Genomic DNA, 25,310 nt, shown 5'->3' with positions numbered 1-25,310 from the left:
TAGTTTTTGTGTTTTCTTTATATTCTAGAAAGTTCACAAACTTTTGTAGGCAAATTACCTGCTCCAGTTTCAATAGCTCCTTTTTGGATTCCTCTTCTCTGGCCACATATACACTTATAGATGCACAGATCAGGCCTGTAGGCATGGCTGTCAGTTTTCCCATCTGAGAAAGATATATCAAAAGGACTGTTTTAATTTAAAAGCTTCCCATCTTCCATTTCCTTTTAAATTCTGAAGGCACCACAGGAACATTATTGGTTTCACTTAAAGATATTAAATACTCAAGCATTTCAAATTACTTCATACATTTTTGATGTATAGTTTCTAAGAATCCCTTCTCATACTGACAAGACTAGTACTCTACTATACTATTTTTGCTTATTTGTTAACTATCTACATGGAATATAGCAATAAAATAATTACCAGGAATAGTATTATATAATATAACAATTACTAAAATTTGAGGGATGAAGTAGGCTTGATCTTGGTATTCATTCAGTCGACAAAGATTAATTGAACACCCACTGTGTGCCAAACTCTCAGTGCTCAGGATCTATCAGTAAATAAAACAATGATCCCTGGTATCATGGTACTGACAATCTAGTGGAGAACAGAGAAGCAGTAAACACAATAAATCCATTATATGGTGTATATTACAAGTCGATGAATGCTATGGAAAAAGGGATAAATAAGGAGTAGTATAGAGTACTCAGCAATAGAGGTTGCATCATGGCAAGCTTTCCAAGGAATAAATACAGGGTGTCCAAAGCTTACCATACATAGGAGAATTAACAAACTCATATTTTATATTATGTTTTAAATTTGTAGTTTTTTTTTTTTTATTGTTGGCAATTCATTGAGGGTATAAAGAACCAGGTTACACGGATTGTGTTTGTTAGGTAAAGTCCCTCTATATTTCTACATCAACATGCAGAGAAATACTTTGTGAATATTTTTATAAAATTTTGTAGTGACTTTTGAAAATAAAGGTACATTAGATATAATTTCCCATTTTTCCTATGTATGTGACCTTCAGGACCCAAAGGATTCTAAATGCTGTCCAATAATAATGGGAGTGCCTGTGCTTCATTTCTGACAGTTTTCAGTGTTTTCTGCGCAGAGTAAGGGAAGTTATATAAACACTAGTGAAGCGATTCCTGCTTTAACTGGGAATAACTCTGATTAAGATTGAAGCTCCAAAAATACAGGGCAAAATGAAGACTCGACAATAAGAGTAGAAATTTTATTTACGTATCCTTGCCAGGCCTTCTCGTAGTACATCAAACTGATTCATCTAGGCATGCCTCACTAAAAGACAACACTTTTGATTTCTCATACCCAATTGGTATTCATTAATGAAATAAGATTTCCACTCCATACCTATGTCAAGTATCAATTAAAAATATATCAAAACAACTGATGTAAGCATGCTCTCCTATGAACCTGAGAAATTTTGTTAATAAAAGCTCTAATGTGAAGGATACCAATTCTTTCTTTTTAGGTAATTATGTTTTTATTTTTTTCATTTTTATTTGTTTATTATTCATTTCATACTGCTATGAGTGTACAAATATAACATTTACACACAAAAGTAAAACAAAATTAAATTTAAGTGGGGGGGGTGAGGAGAGGAGGAAAAGGATGTCAAATCTTACAACATTAAAGCTATGTATATGACACACTTCCTAGGTGAAGGGGTCAACAACTGGATCTTTACCTTACAAATGCAAACAATGTGACCAAATTATATCTACCCTCATATTAACCTGAAATAAAAAAGAATTCTACAGGTTGCAGAGAATAACGTAACACAAAATAAAACAATTTAAAATAAAATAAAAAATTCTTCATAAGACATGACTCCCTACATATGAGAAAAACACGTTGAAGTATGCTAATACCTTAAAAGAATTTCAACACCTTAATATTCTCAGAGTATAATCACATTACTTCATATAATACAATAATAATATGTAGGCTATAAATAAAATCATAGCTATTGCTCGATAATTAAGATCTAGTGCTCTAAAGTATAGATTTACTAACTGAACTAGTGCCCCAAAATGTTAATATACCTTGAAAAGTGCGTAAGTACTTTATTTACATTTTCTACTCAGTAGGGTAGAGACCACTCATTCTTTACTACTATCTTCACAGACACCCTGAGTTTTACAGATGAAGCACTGTGGCATACTGGAAAAAAAATACGAGCTTAGGAGTTACACAGAATCCACTGTTTAACTTGAATAAGTTAATTAAGCTCTTATGGTTATGCTCTCAATATGGTAATCATTAGCCATATGTGGTTATTAAAATTAAAATTTGGAGAACACCCTCCTAAGTATCACAAGAGTAGAAAAGCAAATATCTAATGTACTCAATACTAATATGAAACAAATAAACAACTACACTCCCACACGTGAGAACACAACCAGTCAAGTAGGGGGAGAGAGGAGAGGAAGGAGGGGCTTTGGTACGCTACCACCTAACAGACACAATATAGAGGTATATGGCATAGTTCCTGAGTGAAGTTTTAACTACAACTTGGACTTTACCTAACAAATGCAAACAATGTAGTCTAATTGTTTATACCCTTATATCAGTCTGAAAAAAGACATGAAGCCATTAATACAGTACCCTGGGATATAAGACTGCTTTCAGGTCAAGAGATAATAGATTAGAGAATAAGATAATTGAGATTCAAGATGATCTTGGGAGTTGTGACTTGTGTCTTTTCAAATGTATTAACAAGCACATTACCAAAGATCAAAGCAATGATGGCAGTAGGGCAAAAGTCAGAGAAATAAATAAGTATTTTCTTGTACATACAAGTATAAAATGTATTACCTGAGACAAAGCTAAGCATTGGCTTTATTTGGAGAGAGAAAATACATGACTGTGAAAATGAAGTGGGAAGGAAAACTTGTCACTGTTCCCTCTTTATTTGAATTTTGATCCAGTGGGAAATATTACCAATCTATGTATATAATGACAGAACTTACATTTGTCCAGTTTGGTGCATCAAGAGAGGAAAGAGTAATTAATTACATTTTAACATAATTGTTTGCTTTAAACAATTTAAATCAGTCAAATTTTAAACAATTAACTAAGCTGTAGTTCTACGTCTTACAATACTTACAGGGCATACTTATATTTACATGTTAATTATAATAGTCCTAATTGAACAACCTCAAACACTTCAAAAATTGGATTGTAGTATGAAAAACTCTCATCATCTGGAGAAGAATCCTGGTTTTTAACAGTTTGGTTGCAAACTATTTGCTAAAATCTTATGACCAAATCAATACTAGAGAAGACCACTTCCATCCCCAGGGAAATCAGGCCAGAGTAGAAGTCAGATTTGACTGATAAATATCAGGTCGTAAATCATGCACTAGAGGGGAATAAGCATAAAGACTGGGAACTTGTCTCTGAGTAAACTGCAATATTGTCCCCTATCTGAGGTCATATTGTCCTTGAGTCTCAAGGACAATTTTCTTACTGAGCTGAAATACTGGCATCCTAAGAAGATAGCAGAGCAAGAAATCATAGAAATTAAAGATGGTATCATTCAATTTCTTCATTTCAAAGTTGAAAAAGAAAAAAACAATGCTCACAGAGGTTGGATAAATAGCCTCAACTAGTTACAAAGCTAGACCACAATGCAGATCTCTTTGAATTAAACTCTGCACTTACAGAATCCTCATTAGACAGAATAGGACAATGCCAAGCCATGATTCAAGTCTCCACACATTCTAGTTCCTTGAGAGAGACTGGCTCAATGGAACATTCAGTCCACAGCTACAAGATGGTCCCTTGAGTGGCTCAAGGAGTAGGGCACCGGTCCTATATGCCGGAGGTGGCTGGTTCAAACCCAGCCCCAGCCAAAAACCACAAAAGCAAAAATAAAAAACAAGATGGTCCCTTGAGAGAAGGGTTCCATGGTCAAATAGCTTTGAGAGTTGATGGAATTAACTAGAAGTAAACAGAGGGTTTGTGTGTGTGATTGGTTGGAAATGTGGTTTTACTGTAGGCATCCTTAGGGCCTTTTTGTCTGTATATATATACACACACACATACATACATACACATGCATATACTAGATTGATAGTGGGTAAAGAGAATTGTTTGAATGAAACACTTATCATCATTTTAAGTACATCTTAATTTTTAATATTCATTTATAGAATAAAGTTCAAAATACTTCAAGATGGCTTTTAAATTTCTCTGCAATATGAATACAACCTAATTTATAAATCTCTGCACTTCAGTTATTACTTTTCTGTTTTTAGACTTTCCATAAAATTCATGACTTCTCCTATTTGCCTTGGACTAAAATAACCATTCTTCCATCTCTACTATGCAGAGCTTCATAATCAACCATTTTTTTTTTTTTTTGAAACAGACTCTCAACTATGTCACCCTTGGAGGAGTGCTGTGGTATCACAGCCCATAGCAACCTCAAACTCTTGGGCTTAAGCGATTCTCTTGCTTCAGCCTCCCAAGTAGCTGGGACTACAGGTGTCCACCACTATCACCTGGCTATTTTTTTTTGTTGTTGTTGTTGTTGTCATGGCTGTTTAGCAGGCTCCAGCTGGTTCAAACCCACGAGCCCTGCTGCATGTGGCCGGTGCCTTAACCACTGAGCTACAGGTGTTGAGCTACCACCCATTCTTTATGGAATTATTTCTAAGCCTTTTTGTTACAATCCATTTATGGTTCCTCTTTATTAAACATTAATCCTTTCTTTTATTTGTCAAATATGTGCAGCATGCCTAAAAATAAAATAACATTAAATTATAATTAAAATTAACTAAAATAAAAGTTTTGTTATGTTAGCCTCATTTCAGATGCTCATAGAGCAAATCTAAAAAACAATTCCATCATAACAGAGAATTCTAGTGGACAGTGATATCTTAAATTAGGTTAATTACTCTTAGGCTATATATCTAAAAAAATGGATATGCCTTCCTGTTTATGATATTCATGAGCAATAAATAAATAAAAAATTATATAAAAATAGCTTCCATTTAGTAAACAGGCAATTACTTTTATAAGGAATTATATAAAAATGGCTTCCACTTAGTAAATAGGCAATTAATTTTAGTTTCCCATTCCTTCTGATTTTTGAATGAAGAAATATAATGAAATTAAGGGGCTGTGCTTCCTTTTCATTTTTCATCTCACATGTATTTAATGTTAATCAGGCTGTAATGATAACTATAATAACAATTAAAATACAGACAAAGAATACCAGAGTCATGGAGCTACCTCCTCCATGAGTACATCCTGAATATATATACCATAACCAGAACTTGTTAATAGCTAGAGTCACAAATCCTGCAAGTTATTCTCAGACTGAAACCTCCGATCATTGCAGTTTTGCTTTCCTTACTGACCTGTTCCAATCCTTTCAAGTAGTAAGCTTACTGATTTTAGAAGAGTTTTTGTGAAATTAATTAAACAATGAACATTAATAGCTTTGCACAGACTTGACACATACAAGTGCTCAAAAAATTGGTAGCCAGATTTTGATATTAAGTATTCTATAGGGTGTACCAAAAATCACCATATATACATACATACATATGGAAGATGGGAAACTGTAGTTAAATTTACCTTTATTTACAAAATATTCATTACAAAATTTGATAAAAAAATTATAAAGTATTTCTCTATGTGTTGATATATAAATGTAAAAATTATTAAAAATATAAAATATGGGTTTAATTTTAGTATGTATGTTAACTTTGGGGACACTGTATTATAAACAAATTATCTTTCAGAATTCAGATTTTCCTCAGATTTGTGCCCATCCTCTGCCATTAATGAAACCTGCCTTTTATTTGACACTATTATACTCTTCCCAATCCTTTTAAATGAAAGTGAGTTCTCTAACAATTCTCCCTAATTCAAGAAGTTAGGCAGAGAGATCAGCACAGTCACTTCTCAAGACTAATTCCATATCCATCTTCCACCTTCACATGTACTGAACAAGTTCTTATATTTCAAGATGTATATTAACTACTTTTGCAGTTATTTACCAACCACCGGACTCCCATTTTATTCCTCATTATTAAACTCTGGAGCTGCGAAATTAACAAATATCACTCTTTTGTTACCTTGGCCTCAAAGGTGCTTCCTTAAGCCTTAAAGATCTCCATGAATATTAGTAATTTCTAACACAGTTACTTTACTTTGCAATCATTAGAAATTGCTTCACCTTTGAGATCCTAAATGCTTGACATTTTCCTAATTAAAACTGAATGCCCTTTCACCTCTTCTACTCTTATTGAGCTAGATATTCTTTCTCACTATGTCCAGCAATACCCTAATCTCCTAGGCCATCACTTTCATATTCTTTTAATTTGACTCCTTATCCAGAGTGTACAATTATTTAAATAAATTCCCTAAATCTCCTATCATCTCCACCTTGCCAATACTAACCACATCAGTACCCCAACTGTCTCCTTTCCCCTCCTAGGCTGTAGGCACTGCTGTAGAAAGTCACAATGGTAAAGACAATGTCAGTTGAGCCCTCATTTCTCAGTAATTAATTTATTCAATATTTACCAATGCCTTACTACATTTTGCCTTTTTCAAGCTTTCCCCATTCTTAAACTCCTAAAGGCACATTTTATTATTTACTCTCTCAACAAATGGTCTTACACTCAGAAGACACAGATATCCACTGTGAACTTCTTCAATTTCATCACATTCCATCTCGACTAGCTCTCATCTTTAAAACAAAGTTCGGGGCAGCGCCTGTGGCTCAGTGAGTAGGGCGCCGGCCCCATATGCCAAGGGTGGCGGGTTCAAACCCAGCCCTGGCCAAACTGCAACAACAACAAAAAAAAAAGTTCATCTCCATTTCATCACAGTTAATCCTTCCTCTTGTCCTCTTAACTTTACCACCTCTTTAAGAAATACAGGTAAGAGTCTAGGCTCTGGATTCAGACCATGTAATTTCAGATCCAGTTCAAATACTTCCTGCTCTGAGATCTTGTGCAAGTTACTCAATCTTTTAAAGCTTCAGTTTCCTTAGCTGTAAAATAGCGGTTAATAACACTTCATACTTATAGAGACACTGTGAAACATAAATGAGAAATTTCACATAAAGGGCTTGGCAAAAGCTAGAGGATATAGTAAATGCTCAATAACATAATAGCAGTAATTACTATTATTATCTTCTCCGACCAGCTCTGGCACATTTTCCCTTGTCTCTAAACTTGTTCAAGTCTCCTAATTTATTTTTAATTAAAAAGAAATATTTTCTGGAATTTGCTACTCTCATGCCAAGATTTCTTTCCTGATCACTCACTTCATACTGGTCGGGAGAACAATAAAAGAAAAGGACATTTCAATTTGAAATATTTATGCATCTAAGTTAAATGCTCCTAGATTTATGAAACAGCCTTTGACGGGTCTGAGCAATATGATATCCCATGCCACAATAATAGGTGGGGACTTTAACAACCCTCTAACAGAATTGGACAGATCCTCTAAACAGAAACTAAATGAAGACACAAGTCACCTAAATACAACCCTAGAAAAAAATGAGCATAAAAGACATGTAGAGAACACACTATCCCAAAGATAAGGAATATATGTTCTTCTTGTGAGCCCATGGAACTTTCTCCAAAATGGATCATAACCTAAGACACAAATGAAACCTGAAAAAATTTAAAATAATTGAAATTGTACCTTGTTCTTCTCAGACCATATGGCAAGAAAGGTGGAACTCAACTCTAATGAAAACTTTCATTCCCACAAAAAGGCATTGAAATTAAGCAAACCTATGCTGAAGGACAGTTGGATCAATGAGGAGATAAGGAGGAAATGGTTAAATTCCTCATATAAAGCAATGAATCTAAAAGTTAACAAATCTTGTGAGATACTGAAAAAGCAGTTCTAAGAGGAAAATTTATCACATTAGATGCCTATATCCAAAAAACAGAAAGACAGCACATAAACAATCTAATAAGCATCTTAAGGAAATGGAAAGGGAAGATCATCCAATCTCATACTCAGAAGAAGGAAAAAGAATACTCAAAATTAAGTAAGAAACAAAAGAAATTGGCTTGGCGCCTGTAGTACAGTGGTTACAGCACCAGCTACACATACACCAAAGGTAGCGAGTTCAAACCCAGCCCAGGCCAGCTAAAACAACTGCAACAACAACAACAAAAATAGCCAGGTGTTGTGGCAGGCACTTGTAGTCCCAGCTACTTGGGAAGCGGAGGCAAGAGAATCACTTAAGCCCAAGAGGTGGAGGTTACTGGGAGCTGTGACACTATGGCACTCTACCGAGGGCGACAGTGAAACTCTGTCTCAAAAAAAAAAAAAAAAAAAGAAAAGAAAAGAAACAGAAATGAAAAAAAATGAAAACAAAATTCAATCAGAAAATTAATACAATAAAACACTGGGTCTTTGAAGAACTAAAATCAATAAACCTTTGGTGAAATTAAATAGAATCAGAAAAGTAACCTCACTAATAACCTAAGTCAGAAATGAAAATAGGAAATAACAAATATCGTAGAGATATGAGAGATTATATCTGAGTATTACAAGAAACACTATGCCCACAAATTTGCCAATGTGGAGGAAATGGACCAATATCTGTAATCACACTCTCTCCCTAGACTTACACAAAAAGAAAGAGATCTCCTGAACAGAGAAATACCAAGCACTGAGATCAAAGAAACAATAAGAAATCATCCAACAAAAAAATGCCCTGGACCAGATGGCTTCACACCTGAATTCTATCAAACCTCAAAGAAGAGATTAAACCAATACTGCAGAAACTATTCCAAAGCATTGAGAAGGAAGGAATCTTTCCAAACACATTCTACAAAACAAACATCACCCTGATACCAAAACCAGGAAATATCCCACTAAACATGAGAACTACAGACCATTTTCACTAATGAATATAGCTGCAAAAATACTCAATAAAATCTTAGTCAATAGAATACACATTAAAAAAATTATACATAATGATCAAGTAGGCTTCATCCCAAGAAAGCAAGGTAGGTTTAGCATTCAAAAATCCACAAATGTACTTCACATCAATATAAGCAAAAACTAAGACCAAATGATGTTCTCAATAGATGTAGAAAAAGCATTTGATAAAATTCAACATCCTTCCCTGACCATAACACTTAAGAATATAGGCATAGGTGGCACTTTTCTAAAACTGATTGAAACCATCTATGGCAAAATCACAACTAATGTAATACTGAATGGAGTAAAAATGAAAGCTTTTCCACTTAGAACTGGAACCAGAGAAGGATGTCCTCTATTGCCACAACTATTTAACACAGTGCTGCAAGTTCTAGCCAATGCAATTGGGCAAGAGAAGGATATAAAGCGTTAGGCTTAGTGTTTGCAAGCTAAGGCAGAAAGGTGTCAGGCCTAGGCTATAATGGAAAAGTACCAGGTAACTCCTGGCAAATTTACAGACTGCAAGCTTTCACATACACACACACACACAAAAAAATGAAATAAGTCTAGTTCACTTCCAAGGTAGATGGGAAAGTATTAATTAATTTCTTGCTTCTAGTTCACTGCAAGTTTCTTGCCTAACCAACTCCCTAGGAAACAGACCAGAAGGTACCAACTGTTCCTGGACTAACTTTTAAACAATACCAGGTAGGAAAAATACCGAAATTAAGATGTATAGGGGGAAAGTACTGAAACTAAGAGGTACAGTGGTAAAATATTTGCAGGTTATGTCTCTGACAAAGGTTTGATAACCAGAATCCAAAGAGAACTCAAATGTATAAGCAAAAAAAAGAACAAGTGATACCATCACAGGCTGGGCAAGGGACTTGAAGAGAAACTTCTCTGAAGACAGGCACACGACCTACAGACATATGAAAAAATGCTCATCATCCATAATCATCAGAGAAATGCAAATAAAAATTACTTTGAGATATCATCTAACTCCAGTAAGATTAGCCCATATCACAAAATCCCAAGACCAGAGATGTTGGCGTTGATGTGGAGAAAAGGGAACACTTCTACACTGCTGATGGGAATGCAAATTAATACATTCCTTTTGGAAAGATGTTTGGAGAACACTTAGAGATCTAAAAATAGATCTGCCATTCAATCCTATAATTCCTCTACTAGGTATATACCCAGAAGACCAAAAATCACATCATAACAATGATATTTATACCAGAATGTTTATTGCTGCCCAATTCATAATTGCTAAGTCTTGGAAAAAGCCCAAGTGCCCAACGATCCACAAATGGATTAATAAATTGTGGTATATGTACACCATGGAATATTATGCAGCCTTAAAGAAAGATGGAGACTTTACCTCTTTCATGTTTATAAGGATGGAGCTGGAACATATTCTTCTTATTAAAGTGTCTCAAGAATTGAATAAAAAGTATCCAATGTACTCAGCCCTACTATGAAACTAATTTATGGCTTTCATACGAAAGCTATAACCCAGTTATAACCTAAGAATATGGGGAAGGAGAAGAGGGAGGGGAGGGAGGGGGAGGATGGGCAGAGGGAGGGTGATTGGTGGATTACATCTACAGTGCATCTTACAAGGGTACATATGAAACTTAGTAAATATAGAATATAAATGTCTTAACACAATAACTAAGAAAATGCCAGGAAGACTGTGTTAACCAGTGTGATGAAAATATGTCAAATGGTCTATAAAAGCAGTGTATGGTGTCCCATGATCGCATTAATGTACACAACTATGATTTAATAATAAAATAAAAATAAATTAAAAAAATAAAATAAAAATGTATGACACATGACTAACTAACCGCAAAATTCTGCTTCTGTACAATGCTTGCTTGCTACCCTACCAGGATGGACCTGGACAGCCTGCATGCCAATGAGGATACAGATCATGCCTTAAAAACCCAGCCCCTTATGCACTCGGGGCTACTCTCAGAAACCCCATGTTGGGATACAGAGGCAGTCACTGGCTGGCTTGTCAATAAAAGGACTCCTCTTTAAATTTAACTTGTTTGGCAGTGTGGTCTTTGTGGAACTCCTGGGCACAACATAAGGGCATCCAAATGGGGGCAGAGAAGGTCAAACAATTGCTTTTTCCCAGTGATATTATATTATATTGAGAAAACCCAAGAGACTTACCAAAAACCTCTCAGAAGTGATCAAGAAATACAGTAACATCTCAGGGTATAAAATCAATGTCCACAAATCAGTAGCCTTTGTATACACCAATAACAGTCAGTTTGAGAAGTTAATCAAAGACACTATTCCCTTCACAGTAGCTTCAAAGAATATGAAATACCTAGGAATATACCTAACAAAAGAGGTGAAGGACCACTACAAAGAGAATTATGAAACCCTAAGTAAAGAAATTACACAAGCCATTAACAAATGGAAGAACACACCATGCTCTTGACTGGGAAGAATCAACATTGTTAAAATATCTATTCTACCCAAAGTAATCTACAGATTCAGTGTAATCCCTATTAAAGTACCAACATCATAATTTGAAGAAATGGAAAAAAAATAGTTCTTCATTTTGTGTGGAACCACTCAAAACCACATATAGCCAAGGCAATTTTTAGTAATAAAACCAAAGCCAGAGGCATCACCCTACCAGACTTTCGGCTATATGACAAGTCCATCAAAACAGCATGGTATTGGCACAAAAGTAAAGACATGGACACTTGGAAGCAAATGGAAAACCAAGAGATGAAACCAGTCTCTTACAGCCATATGATTTTTGATAAACCAAACAAAAGCCTACACTGGGGAAAAGATTTCCTATTCAATAAATGGTGCTGGAGGAACTGGATAACCACAAGTAAACAGACTGAAACTGGACCCACAATTTTCACTTTAAAAAATTGATTCAAGATGGATAAAAAATTTAAATTTAAGACATGAAACAATAAATATCCTACAAGAAAGTGTGGGAACAAGTCTTGAAGATGTCAACCTGGGGAAAGATTTTATTAAGAAGACTTTTTCTGGCAGTGAAACAACAACAAAAATTTAAAATGGGACTTAATTAAGCTGAAAAGCTTCTGTACAGCTAGGGACACAATTAAAGCAAATAGACAACCTTCATAATGGGAAAAATATTTGCCTGTTACAAATCTGAAAAAGGATTAATAACAAGGATCTATAGAGAACTCAATGTAATCAACACAAAATGATTATCCCATCTATCACTGGGCAAGAGAAATGAACAGAACCTTCTCTGGGGATCACATAAAAATGGCTTACAAACATGAAAAAACGGTCATCATCCCAAATCATCAGAGAAATCCAATTCAAGACCACCCTGAGATTTCATCTATCCCCAACAAGATTAGCTCACATCACAAAGTCCCAAAGATGTAGATGCTATGTGGATATGGAGAAAGGGGAACGGTTTTACACGGTTGGTAGGACTCCAAACTAATCCAGACTCTTTGGAAAGAAATATGGAGAACCCTCAGAGAACTTAAATTAGACATCCCATTTGACAGCACAATCCCAGTAGCAGGCATCCACCCAAAAGAAAAAAAAAAAAAGTCTTTATATTTCATCATAAAGACATTTGCAACAGGCATCCTCAAACTTTTTAAACAGGGGGCCAATTCACTGTCCCTCAGACCGTTGGAGGGCTGGACTATAGTTAAAAAAAAAAAAAAACTATAAACAAATTCCTATGCACACTGCACATATCTTATTTTGAAGTAAAAAAACAAAACGGGAACAAATACAATCACACTGCCTCATGTGGCCTGTGGGTTGCAGTTTGAGGACCCCTGCAACTAGACTGTTGATTGCAGCTCAAGTTGCAATCATCAAGATTGGAAACAACCTAAATGCCCATCAACTCGGGAATGGATTAACAAACGGTGGTATATGTATACCATGAAACAGTATTCGCCATAATTAAAGATGGTGACTTTACATCTTTTGTATTAACCTGGATGGAGTTGAAACACATTCTTCTCAGTAAAATACCCCAAGAATGGAAAAGCAAATATCCAATACTAATATGAAGCCAGTAGATGATCTAATTCATGTCCATATAGGTGAAAAACTTATTTCGACTCAAGTTGGGGGGAGCAGAACAAAGGAGGGAGGGAAAGGGCGGTGTTTGTGGTGTTCCCATTTAAGGGGTACAATTAGGGGTGTATGGCACACCTTGTTGGTGTGGGAAACAACCACCAGAGGGCCTTTACCTAACAAATTCAAATATTGTGACCTGGTTGTGTACCCTCACATTAACCTGAAATTAAAAAAAAAAAAAAAAATTTCCTTCCTTTCACCATCACACTTCTCTAAAGAGAAACACATACCTCCCAGACGAAGGGAGGAGTAACAGAAAGAGTTTAGAGCAAAATGTATCTGTGCTTGAATCTGGTTCTTACACTTAGCAGCTGTATAACTTGAAGCAAGTACTTTTTTCTTTTGAGAGAGAATCTTAATTTGTCGCCCTTGGTAGAGTGCTGTGGCATCATAGCTCACAGCAACCTCAAACTCTTGGGTTCAAGCAATTTTCTTGCTTCAGCCTCCTGAGTAGCTGGGACTACAGGTACCCACCACAACACCTGGCTAATTTTTTTTTTTTTTAGAGGCAGGGTCTCACTCTTGCTGAGGCTGGTCTGGAGTCTGTGAGCTCAGGCAATCCACCCATCTCAGCCTCCCAGAGTGCTAGGATTACAAGCATGAGCCACCGCACTTGGCCCCAAAGCAAGCACTTTTTGTAATCCTCAGTTGTTCCACCTGTAAAATGGGAATACCACCATTTTGGACAAAGGTGCAAAATGAATGCCAGTTCTACATCCCATATCTTTTCCTTCACACCTTACAATCTAGGTTCTCCCTCTACCACTCTACTTATATCTCTTTATCTCACTTCAGCTCTTATTGGCATTTTGATTTTGAGCAATTTAGTTGACTTCTCTAAACTTTAGTTCACCTTAAAAATTGGTAATAATAATATGTACTATATACAATTGTCTTGAGAATAAGTGAATTAACATATAAAAAGTATTTTAACATAATACTTGGCCTGTACAAGCACTTAATAAATGGTAGTTGCCAGAGCCTATTAATGACCAAATCAAAATATTGTTCAACTCCATTCTCTAAGCTTCAATTACAACACACTGTTCTGGTTAGCTTTTACTGCTAGCCATTTTTAATGTCTCTGTACCTCCTCCAGGAAAGCCTTTCTTTATTCTCTTCAAACCAAGTATGAGCTCTCCTTTGACTCCCCAGAGCACTTTGTACTCCTTTTCAGGTAAGTCACTTCCCTTAATAATCTCTTCTGTTCTAATTTTCTAGCACTTATTTATTCATGTAGAACTTATTGATTACCTAATATAAGTCAGATCTGTACTGTGTACTAAAGACACAAAGATTAATATAATACTGTCCTCAAGGAACTTATAGTTTAGAAAGTTAGAACAGGCAAGTAAAGAGTCTATTATTTGCATTGTAATCAATGCTATGGCTAATAATATGCCCAGAGTCCTCTGGGAGTACAAATAGAAGTTATTTAAAATTGACTGGTAAGGTCCGGGACACTCTTAGAAAAGGCATTCTGCATATGGGAAGGCTGTACCCAAATCATCTGTGGAATGAATGAATTATATGAGTAGGAAATAACTAGATGATGGTGGAAAAAGCAACTTCAGGTCCCAAACAAGAGCAGATTAAAAAAGCATGAAAAGTGAAGCAAGTAGTTCACCACTGGGGGGAGGACGATTCTTGAGTGACAGGAGATGAAACTTTTGTGATGAAACTTTTCTCAAGGCAAGATCATGTGTTCTAGACCTAGGAGTGTGACCTGACCCCTGAGGGTTTATAAGGAGAGGGGCAGAATCAGATTTGCATTTAGGTAATACTCCAGCAGCACAGGAGACATGGATTTTATGAAAGCCAATCTAGAAGTAATGAATCCAGGTAGGAGGGTGTTGTGATGAAGTATAAAATCCAGTGCTGTAAAAATGAAGGGAGAATGCAAATCAAGGCAACACTGAACAGCCTTAAAGTAAACTCTGACTTAAGGGAAATATTCATATTGTAGTTCCTGCAAGCCTACAGAACATTTTACTCTAAAACCTGCTACGTAAATATTTACAGACTACTGTAATTAAAACCTACCTAAGAAAAGCAGCAAGCATCCAGCTGAGTCACTTCCTGTACATGGATTCCTAAGTAAACTCACCTTTTTTTCTCATCAGAAAACTCTACTATAAACCCACACACTACAAAGAAACTCTGATATGTCTCTACCCTGGTCGTCTCAACCCCAAATAATGTTTGAACAAAGTCCCATGGGCAGGGTGACAAAGCCCCGCTCTGTACTCTGAGACAAAGGTCAAGGATTATTTGGTTTTTGTTGCATCTGAAGACCCAAACTTGTACGGCGGCTTTTCACCTGGCAGGTCATTTTCACCCAGCCAAATTCCAGCTTGTTCTGTGCCTCTGTATAAATCAACAATCTCTGGGAATTAAGCAGAGAGCAGTATCCCACACTGAGGAAACCCCAAAGGTGAAAGGCAGGTGTCTGGAGGCTTCAAACGTTAATGATTCCAATTCTCTCATATTCCCACCTCCACTCTATCCCTTGCTGTGGGGCTCCCTTCAGAAGTTAGGAGGATCTCTTCTGTAGTTAGTGGAATGCTATCGTACCCAAAAAAACTAACCAAGTTTGTTTTCACTTACCCGGACGGCCGCCATATTTATGACCCTCTCAGCCGAAGTTTGCATACGGAGAGCGAAGAGGGACAAAGCAGTTCTACTAGGTTGTGCTCGAGATAGTCCCGCCCGGTTACGCCCCTTGTCTTTCCGCTCCTGCCCTTTTTCCACCTGCTAGCCACTTGGCCGGTTGCTAGGATTAACTGGTGAACTGTCTTCTGTAGAAACGGTTCATCCTTGTGATTGACGCACCCTGTGCTACGTAAAGCCTTTCAGAATATTTTCCACAGTCCAGTTGAAAGTTATTTTCCTGAGTGCAGAAATTTCATTTTGTTTCAGCGTGATTTGTCTACATAAGGGCTTAAAACCCAACTTCAGCTGCCTTAGTAAGTAACTATGTCAGCGACGCCTGTAGTTCAGTGGGTAGGGCGCCGCCCCATATACCGAGGGTGGTGGGTTCAAACCCGGCCCCGAACTGTAACAAAAAGCCGGGAATCGTAATCCCAGCTGTTCCGGAGGCTAAGACAAGGGAATCGCCTAAACCCAGGAGTTGGAGGTTGCTGTGAGCTCTGTGACGCCACCGCACTCTACCGAGGGCGATAAGTAACAAAAATGTTTTAAAGTAACTGTGTCGTCAGAAAAATAATGGCGGGTAGTAGCTCAGGGTGCAGAACATTAGCGGCTTCCCTCATAGTTACAGGAGAAAAAGAAAGACAACTAAGTATTACCAAGTACCAAATGCTATGAGGAAAATGAAACAGGATGGGGTGCAGTTTACTGGTTTATAAGATTAGGGAAAGACACTCTGATAACATTATTTGAGAAACGTCCTAAAGGGAATTTAGGGAAGAGTGAACAGAGGAACAGCAATGAAAAAGGACAGCATAACTGGAGTGGTAAATTCATAGGTAGTGAAATAACACCCTGCATCGTGTGTTGGCCACCCTAAGTTATTTGGATTTTATTATTAATAACATGAGAAATCATTGGAGGATTTTGGGCAAAAGTGTGACCTGCTCTAAGTCACTTTGTAAAAGAATGATTTTGTTGCTGTCAGGAAAATATACTATGGGTAGGTGCAACATTCTCAATAGGAGCAAGGTCTTCTTTAAGGACCCCATGAAATGATTCTAGGGAAAGAATATGCTCATAATTACTCATCAACAATCCCGATAATAATTCATTTATCCATTAATTCAATCAACAAATATTAGGTGCATATATATCAGGCATTAACAGCGTACCTAGCACCTCTGATACCCAAACAGATCCATTTTTAACAGAACCTTCTGCTGTATAAGAAAACCATTTTAAGAGATAATGATAAAAATGAAACTAATAATAGAGACACAAGAAAAACTGTGGAAATTATCTTTTAACTTCATATATATTCATAAATATATACATATATAGAAATGCCAGTAGAAAAATAAAATACAAAATAAAGAAAATAGTACAACACGAAAAAGTAAAAGATAATGAATCAATTTTTAATTGCTGTAATGCATTTTAAAAATTTATACCAACGTATTGGTCTACTGCATTAATGAACAATAATACGATAGTTTCTGCTTTTGAGCCTTAACATCTACATATTTGTCAATGACTTCATCAAAATTCAATATTTCTATATACAAGCAGTCCTGGGGTTATAAATGAGATAGGTTCTGTAAATTTGTTCTTACATTTAATTTGCATATAAGTTGAAACAGGTACATTGACCAATTACCTGTAATATCCTCTGTTCATTAAGTGCTAGTCATTCGTCAATGGGATGTTTGTAACTTGGGGACTTACTATAATAGCCCCCATCTGTAAGTGTTACTTGTACATAAATCAGATGTTTGTAACTCGGGGAATGCCTGTATTTGACAGATGGCATAGCTAGATATGTCAATCCATCATTGCTCATAGCTGATTGATGTACACTTTTGATTAATTTTAATATTGTAAAGTTTCTTGCCCATTAAGCAATAGATACTCAAATAGGAAAAGTCTTAAAATTGTGAATAAGCTTAGAATATATTAGTAAAAATTCTATTTCCTCAAAATTTCAGGAATTTTGATACCATCTATGTTTTTGTTTCTTCAAGATGAAATGTAGAGACATTCACATTTCCACAATTGAACATTTCAACTGAAATATCTTCAACAGAAATTTGAAATAATTTCACTCATTTATTTAGAACAAGTGTCCAATGCTTGGTGTGTAAAGAATCAAAGCATTCAAATACTGCCCTTCTGACTTCATATTCTTCTTAGTAAAGTATCTCAAGAATGGAAGAAAAAGTATCCAATGTACTCAGCCCTACTATGAAACTAATTTATGGCTTTCATATGAAAGCTATAACCCAGTTATAGCCGAAGAATAAAGGGAGGGGGAGATGGAGGGGAAGGAGGGGGGAGGATGGACAGAGGGAGTGTGATTGGTGGGATTACACCTGCGGTGCATCTTACAAGGGTACATGTGAAACCTAGTAAATGTAGAATATAAATGTCTTAACAATAACTAAGAAAATGCCAGGAAGGCTATGTTAACCAGTGTGATGAAAATGTGTCAAACAGTCTATAAAACCAGTATATAGTGCCCCATGATCACATTAATGTACACAGCTATGATTTAATAATAATAATAAAAGGTTAGGAAAAAAATTCTGGCATCAGAATAGCTAGTTATAACTAAAGTTTGTATATTATTCCTGTATTTCCTTTCATTCAACATTTATCCTGTAACAGGTCTGTTATAACACCTTCTTTAATGAGATATCTCACAGTTCCCTGTAGGGTGGCCTCGCCCTCCCTGGAATGACTAATAATCCTGACTTGTTAACCACAGATGTGTTCCTTGTGGTCTTTGGCTAGAGGCCATTGCCAGGGGAAAGTTAAGGATTCTGCCAGAGATGTCCTTAAAGGACAGAGGAGATTGGACAGCACAGAGTTGAAGGCAGTTACTGGGAATAAAATTTGACTATTAAAAAAAAAAAGAAGAAGAAGTTTCAGGGAAGCTGTTTTTCATATTTATCCTGATATTGCTATTTTTATTGTTATTTTTATTTCAAGTTAATGTGAGGCTACAAATAACCAGGGAACAGTATTTGAATTTGTTAGGTAGAGTTCATATTGTATTTGTGTCCCACACCCAAATGATGTGCCATATACTCCTACATTGTACCCATTAAGTAGGAGCACACCAATTCCCCCTCCACTCTTTTCCCCCCTCCCTTTTTTTCCCTCCCCCGGCTTTAATTGAGTTTTACTCCTTTGTGGGAGTGTATTAGGTTGCCTTATGGCTTAATATTAGTATTGGGTACATTGAATATTTGTTTTTTCATTCGTGTGATACTTTACTTACTAAGAAGAATGTGTTTCAACTCCATCCATCTTAATGCAGAAGATGAAAAGTACCATCCTTTTTATGTTATACATATATCACAGTTTTTTAATCCATTCCTGAGTTGATGGGCATTTAGGTTGTTTCCACAGCTTGATTATTATAAATTGAACTGCATTAAACAATCTAGTGAAAATGTCTTTATGATAAGTGATTTTTTTTTTTCTTCTGGGTGGATGCCAATTAGTGTGGAGTCAAATGGTAGGTATAATTTGAGTTCCTTGAGGATTCACCATATTTCCTTCCAAGACACTCTGTGAGTTTCCAGTCCCACCAACAGTGGAAAAGTGATCTTTTCCCTCTAATACATGCCAGCATCCACAATTTGGGGCTTTGTTATGTGGGCTAACCTTACAGGAGTTAGATGATATCTCAGTATGGCTTTGATTTGCATATCTCTGATGATTAGGAATAATGAGCATTTTTCATATGTCTGTTAGACATTTTTTATATCATCCTCAGAAAAGGTTATGTTCATTTATCTTACCCAGTCATAGATGGGATTGTTTGCTCATTTTGTATGATTAACTTGAGTGCTCTATAAATCCTTGTTATCAAGACTTTTTCAGATTTGTAACATGCAAATATTTTTCCCATTATAAAGGTTATCTATTCACTTTAATTGTTGTGTCCCTAGCAGTGCAGAAGCTTTCCAGCTTAATTAAGTCCTATTTTTATTTTTTTAATATTTATTTTATTTTATTTTATTTTATTTTTATTTTTATTATTTTCAGGGTTTTTTTGGACAGGGCTGGTTTGAACCCACCCCCTCTGGTAATTGGGACCGGTGCCCTACTCCTTGAGCCACTGGTACCACCCAATTAAGTCCCATTTATAAATTTCTGATGTTGTTTCACTGCCAGAAAAGTCTTCTTAACAAAATCTTTCCCCAGGTTGACATCTTCAAGACTTGTTCCCACACTTTCTTCTAGGATATTTATTGTTTCATGTCTTAAATTTAAATCTTTTATCCATCTTGAATCAATTTTTTAAAGTGGTGAAAATTGTGAGTCCAGTTTCAGTCTGTTTACTTGTGGTTATCCAGTTCCTCCAGCACCATTTATTGAATAGGGAATCTTTTCCCCAGTGTAGGCTTTTGTTTGGTTTATCAAAAATCATATGGCTGTAAGAGACTGGTTTCATCTCTTGGTTTTCCATTCATTTCCAAATGTCTATGTCTTTACTGTTGTGCCAATACCACGCTGTTTTGATCACTGTGGACTTGTTGTATAGCCGAAAGTCTGGTAAGGTGATGCCTCTGGCTTTGGTTTTATTACTAAAAATTGCCTTGGCTATACATGGTTTTGAGTGGTTCCACACAAAATGAAGAACTATTTTTTTCCATTTCTTCAAATTATGATGTTGGTACTTTAATAGGGATTACACTGAATCTATAGATTACTTTGAGTAGAATAGATATTTTAACAATATTGATTCTTCCCAGTCAAGAGCATGGTATGTTCTTCCATTTGTTAATGGCTTGTGTAATTTCTTTACTTAGGGTTTCATAATTCTCTTTGTAGAGGTCCTTCACCTCTTTTGTTAGGTATATTCCTAGGTATTTCATATTCTTCAAAGCTACTGTGAAGGGAATAGTGTCTTTGATTAGCTTCTCAACTTGGCTGTTAATTGGCATATACAAAGGCTACTGATTTGTGAATATTAATATACTCTCAGACATTACTATAGTTCTTCATCACACCCAGGAGTCTTGCGATTGAGTCTATCAGGTTCTTTAAGAATAAGATCATATTATTGATAAGGAGCAATTTTTTTCCTCCTCTGCCCCCATAAGCGTACATTTTATATCCTACTTTTGCCAAATTGCATTGGCTAAAATTTCTAGTACTATGTTGAATAGTTGTGGCAGTAGAGGACAACTTTATCTGGTTCTAGTTCTATGTGGGAAAGCTTTCAGTTATACACCATTCAGTATGATATAAGTTCTGGTTTTGTCATATATGGTTTCAATCAGTTTTGGAAAAGTGCCACCTATGCCTATATTCTTAAGTGTTCTGGTCAAGAAAGGATACTGAATTTTATCAATTGTTTTATTGTGTATTTTGAGATCATATGATGTTTTTTTTTCCATTGATATGGTGAATTACATTTATGGATTTTCATGTTTTGAAACAGCCTTTTATCCCTGGGATGAAGCCTACTTGAACATGATGTATAATTTTTTAATGTATAGGTGTCATCTGTTGGCTAATATTTAATTGCGTATTTTTACATCTGTACTCATTAGTGAAATTGGTGTGTGCTTTTTGTTTTTAGTTGGATCCTTTCCTGGTTTTGGTATCAGGGTGATGTTTGCTTCATAGAACATGTTGGGAAAGGTTCTTTCCTTCTCAAAGTTTTGGAGTAATTTTTCCAGTATAGGTTCCAGCTCTTCTTTGAAGGTTTGATAGAATTCTGGTTTCAAGTTATCTGGGACCTGGCTGTTTTTTTGTTGGAAGATATTTTTATTGTTTCTTCAGTCTCAGTGCTTGATATTGGTCTGTGCAAGAGATCTATTTCTTCTTGCTTAAATCTGGAAAGATGGCATGATTCCAGATATTGGTCCATTTCCTTCACACTGTCAATTTTTGGGGCACAGGGTTGCTTGCAGTAGTCAGAGAAAATCACTTCTATATCTGTGATATCTATTTTTAAATTTCCCCCTTTTCTTTTCTACTGACGTTATCAGAGATTTTACTTTTCTGATTCTAGTTAATCTAGAAAAAGGTTTATCAATTTTCTTTATCTTTTCAAAGACTCAACTCTTTTTTGTTTGTTTTTTTATTAACATAATGAATGAGTTTATTTTAATTTTTAAATAAGTTTAATTTGCATACCATGATTAAACAATTCCATTGTTTTTAGCATATTCACAAAGCTGTGTGACCATCACCACTGTTCAATTCCAGGACATTTTCAAAAGCTCCCAGGAAGAAATCCCATACTCATTAGCAGTTCCTCTTACAGCTCCTGGCAACCTGATCATCTACTTTCTGTCTCTATGGATTTACCTAGTCTGGAGATTTCATAAAAAATGGAATCACACAATTTGTAGGCCTGTACATCTGGCTGAAACATTCTTTCAATTAGAATGTTTTCAAGGTTCCCTCATGTGATGTACTTCATTCCTTTTTATGGCTAAATAATCCAATGGAAATATATGCAATGGAATATTTTATCCAATTATCAGTTGATGGACATTTGGGGTGTCTAAGCTTATTTAAATGTATGATCATGTAAACATATTCTTTACCTACTTCTCCCTTCAAATTAAGGAAAAGCAATAGTAAAATGAAGGGCTACAAAGAAAAACACCCAGAATGGTACTTAGAAAGAAAAATCACCCTGATTTTCAGAGAAAGTCAATGAAGAATGGGGCCTAGATTTGGTGTCCCCCTAGTTCATAACTCCTAATGCCTTCCAGTCTTCTGAGTTGAGTCCAGCCACTAAACTATCAAGTTAATCCAATGGAAAGTCCTTGTATCAGCAGGAAGAACTGAAAACTATTGTTTAGATTGGTGGTTTTCAGTCTGTTTTCCAGAGACTCCTAAAATTCCATGGAAACAACTTACAGGCCACCAAAGGGGCTGGAGAGCAGGTGGGTAGGACTTTGAGCCCATCTTTCTTCCCTTCTTCAAATGGAAGAGTGCAGATTGAATTATTTTATTTGTACGGCCATACCACCCTGAGCGTTCCCAGTCTCCTCTGAATTATTTTATTTGTTTGAGTTCCTGCCAAGAATTAATTTGGAACAAATAAAAGGGATCCACGGCCAAGAAAAGTTTTGCAACCATTGATCTAGGTGGCTGTGGAATCCTCAGACTGGGGTTGGGCTTCTACATCAGGTATTCTTACCAGTTCTTCTGAGTAACCTTGATGGTGACTGTCTTCACCTCTGTGTAGGCCTTAAGACCATCCTCCCCCAGCTCCCTTCCATTGCCAGATTCCTTAAAGCCTCCAAATGGCATGTGACAGGTGACAATATTATACGTGTTTACCTACACAGTCCCAGCTTGGAGTGCCTGGGTGAAGCACATAGCCTTGTCCAGTTCCCTTATGAACACAGCAGTGGCCACGCCATACCTGGTGGTGTTGGCCCTCTCAATCACCTACTCAATCTTCTTGAACTTGAATAGAGGCTGCACGAGCCCAAAGATATCCTTTTTGGCAATCCTCATGTCATCTTGCACATCACCAAAGACTGTAGACTTGATGAAGAAACCATGCTCCTCAAAACGCTCCGTGCCACAGAGAAGTATTACCCCTTCTTGTGGCCAAGCTGGATATACTCAAGAATTCTTTCAAACTGCTCCTTGTTCACCTGTGGGCACTGCTGGGTGTCCAGCTGAAAGGGATTCCCTAATTTCCTCTGCTTAGCTTTCTCCATGGTTGTCTCAAGAAACTCATCATAGATGGATTCTTCAACAAAGGTCTGGGACCCAGCACAGCAGTGCTGGCCCATGTTGAAGAAGAGGGCTTTGTGGCGCTGTTTCACCATGTGGCCCATGTCAGCATCAGCCAGCACAATGCTGGGGCTCTTGCTGCCAAGCTCCAAGGTGACTCTCTTGAGGTTGGAGTCGCCAGTGGCCTACCGGATGAGGTGGCCCACTTCAATGGAGTTGGTGAAGGCAACTTTGTCAACGTCCATGTGATGGGCAATAGCTTCTCCTGCAGTTGGGCCATAGCCGGTGATGATGTTCACCACCCCTGAGGGGAAGCCTGCCTCCTTGATGAGGGAGGCCAAGTACAGGGCAGAAAGGGGGGTCTGCTCCGCCACCTTCATAACCACAGTGTTGCCTGTGGTGAGTGCCGGGACGAGCTTCCAGCCCTGCATGACTAAGGGGAAGTTATCTTATTTGGCTGCAGACACCAACAGGCTCATGCCAGGTGAAGCAGAAATGCTTGCCATCCATGGGGATGATCTTGCCATATCACTTGTCAGCCCAGCCAGCAAAGTAGCGGTACACATTGATGACCTCATCCAGGTCCAAGGCATAAGAATCTTGGAAAGGCTTCCCATTATCCAAGGTCTCCAGGGAGGCCAAGTAAAGACAATCTGGCTCCACTAGGTCAGCCAGGCGGTTTAACAGCCGGCCCTGCTTGGAGGCATCCATCTGGCACCACGGGGACCCCAGGAGGAAGACCGCCCAGGCAGCTTTCACATGGCCGGATCCACATCAGCTTGGTCCCCATCAGCCACATGCCCAATGACCTCCCCCGTGGAGGGATTGACCATTAGAAAGGTCTTCTTGCTGACCACATCCTTCCACTTGTTGTTGATCAACAGCTGATTGTGGTGGCTGTCTGGGTTCAGGATGGGGTTTGGGAGGACAGCTGCCAAGGAGTACGTGGCAGTTCTGCCTCAGAGGTGAAGCAACTGGAGCACCAGGCTGCACAGCATACAGATTCTCTGGTTGGGGTGCTGTAAATGATATAAGCTGGGCGTCAGAGATCATGGTCCCAGCCCCAGCCTCTCTGTGTGATGTTGGACAACTTCCTCCCTCTGGTCCTCCGTGGTCACTAATTGGCAGCAGAGTCCTTGGAATACAAACTTTGGAGTCCCAGTTGCTGCTATTTGTAAAACCCACTTAATTGACTTTCCCATCCTGTTATTTTGATTAAAGTACAAAGTGCTGGGAGGGCTGCAGTGTATCTTCACACATTTGCTGATTGAGCAATACTGACATGCTGCCCCACTGTCAACAACATGTGGTGTGGGTTTGTCAAGGTGCACATAAGGACTTCTTGGATTCAGCAGGGATGGGATCTAGGTGGCTGACACAAGGAAGTCATTCCTTCCACTCTCTCTCCAGCCAGTTCTGGTTCAGAGAGAGACTCAACTTTTTATTTCATTAATTTTCTGAATGATTCTGTTGTTTTCTATTTTGTTTATTTCTGATTTAATTTTCATTAATTCTTTTATTCTTCTAGGTTTGGTTTTAGGTTGATCTTCCTTTTCCATCTCATTAAGATGATTAATTCGTTTGTTCATGTGATCTCTTTCTGTTTTCCATATGTAGACATTTGATGCAACAAATTTCCCTATTAGGACTGCCTTTGCAGTGTCCCACAGGTAATTTGTAGCTTCATGGTTGTTATGTTTGAGAAATTTACAATTTCACCCTTTATCTATTCCTTGATCTAACTGTCATTTAGCACGTGGTTGTTTAATTTTCATGCCTTTGTGTGGGAATAAAATTTTTTGTTGGATTTCAGTGTTGAGGTTTGATTTGTGTTCTAGGATTTGATCTATTTTGGAGACTGT

The 25,310-nt window shown here is 37.1% G+C and overlaps 1 protein-coding gene and 1 pseudogene across 5 annotated transcripts in view; both read right to left on the bottom strand.

The window, feature by feature from the left end:
- Positions 1 to 25,310, bottom strand: part of APOOL (apolipoprotein O like) — a 294,516-nt gene that overhangs the window by 84,621 nt on the left and 184,585 nt on the right. For 2 of the 5 annotated variants that reach the window (XM_053580281.1, XM_053580282.1), the window contains exon 2: positions 59 to 163. In XM_053580281.1, the coding sequence (XP_053436256.1) occupies positions 59 to 163 (105 nt within the window). Of the gene's footprint in view, positions 1 to 58; positions 164 to 11,130; positions 11,185 to 15,117; positions 15,138 to 15,681; positions 15,765 to 25,310 lie in introns of those variants that run through there. The other 3 variants (XM_053580278.1, XM_053580283.1, XM_053580279.1) reach the window with 3 other exon arrangements.
- On the bottom strand, positions 22,897 to 24,446 carry LOC128576913 (aldehyde dehydrogenase X, mitochondrial-like; annotated as a pseudogene).

Source organism: Nycticebus coucang, chromosome X (assembly GCF_027406575.1).
Source record: "Nycticebus coucang isolate mNycCou1 chromosome X, mNycCou1.pri, whole genome shotgun sequence".
Classification (NCBI taxonomy): Eukaryota; Metazoa; Chordata; class Mammalia; order Primates; family Lorisidae; genus Nycticebus; species Nycticebus coucang.
The sequence above is the reverse complement of the archived record's forward strand: the minus strand, read 5'-3'. Positions and strand labels throughout refer to the sequence as shown.